This window comes from Mus pahari, chromosome 8 (genome assembly GCF_900095145.1).
Source record: "Mus pahari chromosome 8, PAHARI_EIJ_v1.1, whole genome shotgun sequence".
Taxonomy (NCBI): domain Eukaryota; kingdom Metazoa; phylum Chordata; class Mammalia; order Rodentia; family Muridae; genus Mus; species Mus pahari.
Window position 1 is genome coordinate 58,005,616 of NC_034597.1, and position 9,579 is coordinate 58,015,194.

A 9,579-nucleotide genomic window follows, 5' to 3' on the forward strand; every position below is an offset into this window, starting at 1 on the left:
CAATTCCACCATTTCCAAGAATTCGACTGATTTTTAAAATTGGTTATAAAATTTTAATTTTCAATTTGTTTTAAAAACTTGAAACAGATGCCAACCAACTCACTTTTAATAGCCACTACTTCTTACAGGCTTTTAACGAGTAAATTTATAAAAGAAAAAGAAAAAAAAGTACTACCTTAAAATACAATAAAGGAACTCTGCTACTACAGACTACCACTGAAGTTATTTACCTGACAAATTTACCGAGCAGCAGCATGTCCCGTGAAGGTGACCGGGTCAGTCAGTAACAAACCTGGTGCTAGAAGGTATCTCATACGAAGAGGAGCAGGTGGTGGTGGTGCATGCCTTTAATTCCCTCTTGGAGGGCAGAGGCAGGCAGATCTCTTTGAGTTCAGGGCCAGCCTGGTCTACAGAGCAAGTTCTGGAACAGCCAAGGCTATTACACAGAGAAACCCTATCTTGAAGAACAGAAGAAAAAAAAATGTTTTTCCAAGAACCAGTCCACAAGTCTAAATCCTACCAAAACAGGAAGCAAAGATACAATGCATTTTGATTCAGGTTTCAGGTAACAAAATCCTATCCGAAAATAATTTCCTATGAAATAAAGCTTGAGACTATCAAATATGCAAAATATTTATATTTTAAAAGTGATTAAATTAGCAGGGTGTGGTGGTATACTCCTGCAATCCTAACACTTCTGAGGTGTTCCAAGGGAGCCTCTGTTATGCAATGAGTTTAGGAGTTTGTTTAGGAGTGCTACGAAAGTTTGAGGCCAGCCTAGGCTACATGAGATCCTGTCTCAAAGAGCAAATGCTGTTTCATCTTTTACATTTTGAATTCATACTTTAAAAGCAATAGATAGGAAAAGATGAAGTGGGAGTATAAAATGGGACAGCTGTGGCCTAGCCCTCTGCTGATGTGACTGATGGGCAGTACAAGCTCAGCACACTACTCCACACACTTTCCTTAAAGATCGTAAGCTCTGCTATCAGATTTTAAGCTGGAAAAAAACAAAACAAAACAAAAAAGACTCAGACAGATAAACACACAAAGGGACAGTCCATAACTAGGGAAAATGAAGCAAGCATAGCATAGAACCCCACTGGTTCAACAGTGAAAATGAGCACTGTGCTAAACAATGCAAGCAGGCTCCCAAATCAAACGCATGTGCTGCAACACTGTGGCACTAAAGGGCAAAGAGATGGGGCTGATGATGGAAAGAGCTCAGTCTTCACCTACTGGAGAGAAAACGGAGTTACAAGTGTGTAAAACTGATACAGATATCATTTTACTCCTCCCCAACAGCAAGTGGGCACAAGGAACAGGACAAGAGCTTAACATTTGTCTTCAGGGTCACAGACAAGGGAATAATGGGATTTTGCCATGTTCCATTCTAGTCATTATTAGGGCACTGGATTCAAAACCAAACAATACCTGCACCTTCCCCAAGTAAACATAAATGCTTTAAAGTATTAAAACCAAAAGAAGGGACTTAAAAGATGGCGCAGTGGCTAAAAACACTGGCTCCTTTACAAATTTTTGTAGCTCCAATTCCAGGGGAACTGGCACCTTCAGACATACATGCAGGCAAAACACCAATAACCATAAAATAAACATATATAAATGTTTAAAAACAAAACAAAAGGCAGACCTTTGATTCCAGCACTTAGGAGGCAGAGGCAGAAAGATCTGAGTTCAAGGCCAGAGTGAGTTCCAGGACAGCCAGAGAGAGCTATACAGAGAAACCTTGTCTAAGAAAAAACAAACCAAACAAACCAGAAATATTCAGGTTAAGCAAAAATAGCAAACATTTATCTATACACCTACCACCCTGGTCAAGATGTTTAAGGCACCCCAACTTCATCAGAACCTCCTATCTGCTTAGAGCTTTTATGCTAATTAACCATTTTGTGATCTTGCTTTTATGCTAATTAATCATTTTTGTGATCTTACTGCTTCATGTGTGTCTCTAGTCTACAACTCAGTCTTCAATTTGCTTAGTTCCTGCTAGTGTAATCAAACACTGTGTACATGAGGGGGACGGAATAGGAACAAAGTGCAATGTTACATATATTTGAAGATGTCATAAACTCATTGCACTAACTAAAAGAATTTTTAAAGTCCAAGAATGGTAGTAGCATTGTCCTATAACCCTAGCATTTGGGAGGTGGAGGCAAGAGGATCAGAAGTTTAAGATCATCCACAACTGTACAGAGTTTGAGGTTCCACACATAAACATATTATGCCTTCACTTTGGCCAACAAAGTATTAGTAACTATTTTAAGAATATTCTATGAGCTACGAGATGGCTCAGAGGATAAGAACACTGACTATTCTTCCAGAGAGCCTCAGTCTGATTATAAGCACCCACATGGCAGCTCACAACTGTCTGCAACTGCAAAACTAGGGGTTAGCCAACACCCTTGTCTGACATCTGTGGGCAAAAGGTACACACTCAGTACAAAGATGTATGTGCCAGCAAAACATCAACACATAAAATAAGACAACCCCCAGTTTCTTCACTCTAATTATCCCTTACTTGCTCTAAACACTGAAATAAAAAGAAATCTTTGCATGGCTCTCACAAGGAAGGCATGCTCATGCACACCTGAAGTGTCAGCACGGAGGCAAGAAGAGCATGAGTTCCGTGCCGGCAAAGACTATACCACATTTCAAAAAAGAGTTCCAAGCCACAAGTGACAGTCTCAAACCAGCAGGCCCGGTATGGTAGCATGTAAGAGGCAGGGAGGTGGAGCTCTGTGAGTTCAAGAATAGCGAGCAAGTTCTGGGTCACCCAGGGACTACTCAGTAAGACTATGTCTCTAAAACAAAACAATCCTGTCTATTCTTATGAGCAAGGTAGTGGGATTTTAGTAAACCTTTTATAATGGAGTTCACTGGGTGAACTGATTTGCCCAACACCACAGTGAATAACGACTAAGGAAGACTAAAACTTTAGCCTAAGACCTGAGTCTGTGCTCTTACCAACTCAAAACAGAAAGTTACAAGTCAAGAAAAATTAAAGACTTAAAATTCATAGTGTTATGGTGACCTCACAGAGTTTGAGAACTCCATGACATAAAAAAACTAGTATGACAGAATTTAGTACCTCAACTTCTCAGGATGCTATTCCAAAGGTAAAACACACAAGCTGCATGCCTTGAAGACCAAATAGGCAAAGACAGCAAGAGCCTGTGGCTGAGTGTCAAACTCTGTTTTGTATACCTAATAAAACTCCTAAGCCTTGAGAAGTCAGTCCAGTAAAGACATTATTCTTAATTAAGGCCCTTATTGAGTAACCATCTTAAAACAACTTATCAGTAGTAATAATATGGCACTACCTCCTTCTGACATCTTTGAGAACTAACAAGAGCAGAAAGAAACAGCAGAAATCACTTCATCCAGTCCCATTAATTTTATGGCTAAGTACCAGAAAGGCTCAAGGCAGAACAACAGACTAAATTGTTGGAGCCTTCTCTGCATTATAAAGCTGCAAACCAGAAACAGAAAGGTCGTATCAGAAGTTCGCCTCAACTATCCTAGACCTTCTACCTCTCTTCCCCTTTAAAAACCCTAGCAACAGGAACACTGACAGTCAAGATATCCAATGCCTACTGTATGCCAGGCGTTGTTCTAGGCCAAGCAGTTTACATATGACATTTTCGGAGAAACAAAGATCTTTGGCACTAGGCTTAAAGTGTAACAGTGGAGACTCAAGGTACTAAATATAGTATTTAACAAAAGTAATGTAAAATAGATTTTAAAAATGATTTCCACAGGAGGAAATTAAAAGGTTATAGGTGTGACTGAGGGTGAGTGGGATTCTGATAAAGGAACAATTGTAGGAGGATGTCTGACACATCAATGGATTAACAGACTGGGGATGCAGCTAAGTGGTGTAGCATCTGCCAAGCATGTACAAGGCTAGGGTTCAATCCCCAGAACAGCAAAAACAATCCAAAGTAGAGTGCACAGTGTTTGCTTGTACAGCATCAGTTCAGTGGCCTCTTAATAGCTTAAGAGGAACATACTGAAGAAATGTCATACTTTGCCTGCTGAAATTTAGTTTCTAATCCAGTGGATCCAAGGATCCTCTGAAAATTTCCCCAAAAAGAAGACAAACCAGGATTGTATCTAAAATTAGAAGTAAAACACAGGAAGAAAGTGGTACTTATTTAAGAAGTTAATGCAGCTGGGCATGGTAGGCACCACACCTTTAATCCCAGCACTGAAGAGGCAGAAGCAGGTAGATCTGAGTTCAAAGCCAGCCTGGTTTCAGGACAGCCAGAACTACAGAGAAACCATCTCCAAAAAAAAGTTCCAAGGCAGGTATAGAAGATAAACACATTACACAAATAAATCAGCATATGTCCTAACTGCTGCCTGGCTACAAGGGCACAGTCAGACATCATAAGCTACTAATAGCAAAAAAAAAAAAAAAAAAAATCAGAATGCATCATTAACAAAAACAGGCAGTCTAAGGGTGGAGCTAGCAACCATTTAAAGAATTTAAAGAATGTAATCTCTACCTATGGGCCATGTACAATAATCATATTCTGCATTAAAAAAGCAAATTTTCCCTTTAATAAACATAGCAGACGGAAGTATACAAAGTAGTTTCTGAGACTCTGCAAATCAAAGCAGTGTAACTAGAAAACAATGTTGTGCATGTACTTGTGAAGACAGTACTAGAACAAGTTCTGTTCTTCCTGAAGCACACACTCCAAGTAGGAGCACACTGTCACTACATATACCCTAGAAAGTTATTTAATCAATCGGGAGCAAAGTGAAGCTATTCAGAACTGACAGTCAAGGAAGAATTAAAACGGATTCATCACATATATTCTGCATATGTGTGTAATATCACAAACTATCACTTGTTTTGGTTAAGTAATTGATGTTTAGTTTTAAAAATCTATTTCTTCTGATTGAGTGAAGTCTTCTTTCTCCCCATGATTAACAAGAAGTAAACAGAGGGGCTGGTGAGATGGCTCAGTGGGTAAGAGCACCCGACTGCTCTTCTGAAGGTCCTGAGTTCAAATCCCAGCAACCACATGGTGGCTCACAACTATCCGTAACGAGATCTGACGCCTTCTTCTGGAGTGTCTGAAGACAGCTACAGTGTACTTACATATAATAAATAAATAAATAAATCTTTAAAAAAAAAAAAAAAAAAAAGTAAACAGAGTTTCTTAAGGGTAGACAGCTTATGTTCTAGACACCACACACCTATTCTCAACATTCAGGAGACCTTTGATAAGGGAATAAACAGTGCAAGCAAGAAATGGTTTCCAAGTAGAGAGCACTTTCATAAGTATTACACAACTGCACAGAACTGAGGATCCAATACCTGACTGCCTACTACTCAACAGGTAATGGAGTTACAAAATCAGGAATTCGAGACTCCTCCCTTTAACACAGGATTTATTTCCACAGAAAAGCAGCACAGATTGACCATCACTGAGTCACTCTAAACCCTTTAATTCTTTCCAAGTTTCCAGTCTCTCATGTGAGAAAGGAATGAAGACCACCAGAAAACAAAGGTAGCAGAGTCTGTAAGACATGACAAGTGTGCCAATGATTTCTACAGGACTCACCACACCACGCACACACTGGTGACAAATGTCACCACACAGCATCTCCTTAGTCAACAGTCTTTGGCCTACTACCATCTGAAAAAAAAAAAATCCTCACCACAGCACTCTATGGCAGCAGAGGAGAACCACAAGGAAAGGTTCCACACATAGAGGAAGGGGTACACATTTTCAGACAACCAGAAATACATGCTCTTCTTTGATTTTTATTTAGAAAAATCCCACTAACTTTATTGGGGAGGCAGAGGCAGGCGGATGGATCTCCAAATTCAAGAACAGCCTGGTCTACATAGCAAGTTCAAAGCCAGCTAGGGACAGACAGATAGACAAACACACACACACACACACACACACACACACACACACACACACACAGAGTCCACAAACTATATTAAATATTTCTGAGCAAAGAATCCCTTTTGAGATTAGCTGTCTCTATCACAAAAGACCACCTCAGACTACACACAAGACCGTGGCATTTCAAAACTTATGATTCGTTCTAAAACGAGTTAGCAAGTTTCTATCTCAGAAAGACGTCCCCTTCAAATCAGTGATTTGTTATATCTTATCTGTCTTAACCACACACACAATCCCTGCAGCATAATAAAGTAAATAATCTGAACCAGCATTTTTCAGCAAACATGTCAACCAATAGTACAATCCCAAAGCAGTTGAGTTCAAAAGAACCTGAGTCTGCCCGCCCCCCCACCCCCCAGATTAAGAGGTGCTGCTGGGAGCATTTCTGAGCTAAGTGTTGCTGGCCTCTATTTCTCTGTTTTATCAAAAAACAACACATAAACATGAAGTCCAGTCATTTATATGTAGAATTTATGTAACAAAGAAACCTTAGTCACACAAACATTAGAGCACTTACTGCTGGACATTTACTTCATTAACTCAAAGGAAAAAAAAATAAGATAAGCAAGCCATAAGAAAATATACAGACTTTTCAGAAAGGTGATTTTTAAAACTGCCGTCCCGCCTCTCAGAAAGCAAACACAAAACATTGAGTTCCTTCAGCACCCAGGACTTTTAAGTCAATACTCAGTCGCCACTGTTAAAATGTCTTACCTTCTGCTACGTCATCATCTACTGCTCCTTTCACCTGAGAAAAACACCACTGAATATCATTCCCTCCTCCAGCTCCTGGAAGAAGAAAACATAGCAATTAAAACTGAGATCTGTTCTGTTTATGCTTATAAACACAGAGATGGTTCCCGAGGCTGGCATGATAACTCCCTATGTAACTACCACTGAGCCCACAGATTTGGAACCAAATTGGCCTCCAATAGTTGGTAGTATATTAAAAACAAGTCTGCAGGTACGAAATAGTCAAAGGCATACAGCCTACCAGTAATTACTATCGTACAGATATGCAAACCCTCACTTCCACTCTTCCCTCCCCTTAAAGACAGTCAGAGCCTTTCAAGTTAAGACCTACCAGGAGAAAAAAACAAAAAAAAAACAAAAAACAACAACCAAAACACCAAAGTTAGTTTTCCTTTAAATGTACAAAAGGCCTACAAAAGAATTATAAAGCTAAACTACCATGAAATATAGACCGAAGAGAAAACTTCGGGAACATTACTGCCTGAGGAGGGTGATTCATGTGGACTAAGCCAACACAACACCCATTTCTTTGCCTTCCTTAGGAGCAAATCACTGGTTGCAGACAGAGGAAAAGGGGCGGAAATGCATGCCTGGGAAGAGATGGTCAAAGGAAGCTGCTTCTGCCTCCATTCACCTACTGCATCCAAAGGACCCAGAAAAAAGCAACCTTACACCTCGGTCATCTCCGACAATACAGTTCCAATGATCAGTTCATTGTTCAGCAAGGTCAAAGGGCAGCCTGTTTATATAGCAAACTGTAAACCAGTCCAGCCTAACTTCTTTAAAGGTTCGATTATCTATGTAAATACTGAAAAGACAGGAAAATTGGTTTAATCTCCGACACTCACTGCTCAGCACTGAAGAGGAAATGGGGGGGTGGGGGGCACCCCAGGATTTCTGGAAAAGAAACTCAATCTCAATCTAGAATTACTCTACGAGACGAAGGGCTTCAAGACGAAAATAACCGACTCTCAAACGACATTAAACGACATTAAACCTCGCTTTTCCTTTACCCATTCCTTGCTAAATTATTCTCAATCAGGCTTTCTTCCCCGCTGCAAGCTTTTATAAAATCCCTCTCCCTTTGGCTATTTATATCGGCGAACTCCACAACTATTTTAACTCCAGGAAACCCTTCTGGGAAAAGGGCATCTGCACAAACGCTACCGTGCAAGAGGCAAAGTTTAAATTACCTTTTTCTCCCACCCAGCCCCCACCCCAATCCTTGCAACTTCTATTAAAGGCTTAGCATTCGTGAGTAGCAAAAAATAAAAGTCACGGGAAGGGAGCACAATCGAAACGAAATTCAGGCTTACACCCTCAAAACCTGACCTACCCCATTAATGTTTGTGTGGTGCTGGGGGGTGGGGGGGACTGTGGGGGGGGAGCATATGTCTCCATTGTATTTTAACTTGCAAAGCTGTCTTCCTTCTTATCGGTCCAGAATACATTTCTACAGAAAGGTTCTCAGTAGACCGGGAAGAGGAATGAATATGTAAGGAAGAGCGGAGGGCGCGGGGTGCAGAGGGGACCCATCTGCACGCCTGCACCCGCCCCACCCACGCCGTCTCCCACCCCCAACGCACCCGAGCCGTGTTCCTGTAGTGCCAGGCCCCGGGCTCGGCCTCCAGGCCGCACAGTCCCAGCTCAGTGCCAGGCCCGCCTGCCCGCCCGCCCGCCCGCCCCACACTCGGCCAGCGCCCCAGGCCGAGGCCCCGCCACCACGGTCGCTAGGGGGTGACGGAGAGCGCGCAGAGGAAGCGGCACCCTGTCAGCCGCCCAAGGGCCGTTTCTTCTTTACCTGCCATGTCGCGCTGCAAATGGTGACCCTGCCGGGCTCGTCCGGGTCTCCGCGACCGGGGCTCAGCCCCCACACCTGGGGATGGGGGGATCGAGGGCGCGGATGGAGGCGGATGGCACCTGAGGGGGGAGGGGACGGGGACCGGGGCGGAAAGGAAGCGGCCCGGGCGGAGCGGACGGCAGGATGGTGGCGTTCACTCAGGGGCGTCCCGTCTCGTGCTCCTTCTCCCGCGGTGGAGACGGCAGCGGCGGCAGTAGCGGCGGCAGTAGCGGCGGCGGCGGCAGCGGCAGCGGCGGCTAGGACAGCGACGGCGGCTGCGGCGGCAGGGGCAGGCGACTCCACTTTCAAAATGGCGCCCGCTGGCTGGCCGGTGACGTCACTCGAGGGCGGAGCGTCTTTGGGGCGGGTCTGCTGTGTTGGCCACGCCTCTTTCTTGTCTTGCTTTCGCCCCGCCCGCTAGGATCCTTGAGAAGGTCCCTGTACACAGCTAGAGCTGCTTGCTCTTAGTTTGCTCTGGCTGTGGGCTGGATGTGCCAAGCAGCGGTGCCCAAGTGGCCAAGGCCTGGCCTGTCTGCATCTCGCACTGTCCTAAGCCGTAGAGACAAGACCGGGACTCTGGAATGGCCTCATATGTTCACTTAATGATCATCCACATGGTGAGCTGGCCCTCTCTAGAGAATACCCCTTTTGTTGCTCCAGTGACCCCTGTGGGTGAGCCCTGGAGGCACCAAAATAAAGGGAGAGTGGTGCATACTTGCCAAGGCCTGCCCAAGGTGAGAGTTCACTGAGCCCAGAAGGACACAACTGGGCTGGTTCCATCTGGGTGAATTAGCTTACCTTCCCATGGACTAGAGCCCTTGGCTACTGCAAGCAGTTAAGAATAGCTCTCCACAGAAATTGAATGTTGTGAATGGCGCAAAAAGTAGCCCAGGTCTTTTCAGATAAAAGTGGTAAAAATCAATGATTAAGAAGATATGTTCTGGGCTGGTGAGATGGCTCAGTGGGTAAGAGCACCCAACTGCTCTTCCGAAGGTCCGGAGTTCAAATCCCAGCAACCACATGGTGGCTCATAAC

The 9,579-nt window shown here is 43.5% G+C and overlaps 1 protein-coding gene across 2 annotated transcripts in view; it reads right to left on the reverse strand.

Annotated features, from left to right (window-relative positions):
* The window catches only part of Ppp2r2a (protein phosphatase 2 regulatory subunit Balpha), a 59,215-nt gene extending 50,329 nt beyond the window's left edge, over positions 1 to 8,886 (reverse strand). For both annotated transcript variants that reach the window (XM_021203238.1, XM_029541470.1), the window contains exons 1-2: positions 8,506 to 8,886; positions 6,666 to 6,740 (exon numbers count right to left, since the gene is read on the reverse strand). In XM_021203238.1, the coding sequence (XP_021058897.1) occupies positions 6,666 to 6,740; positions 8,506 to 8,512 (82 nt within the window). In that variant the 5' untranslated portion in view covers positions 8,513 to 8,886. The remainder of the gene's footprint in view (positions 1 to 6,665; positions 6,741 to 8,505) is intronic.
* Between the last annotated feature and the right edge of the window lie 693 nt (positions 8,887 to 9,579).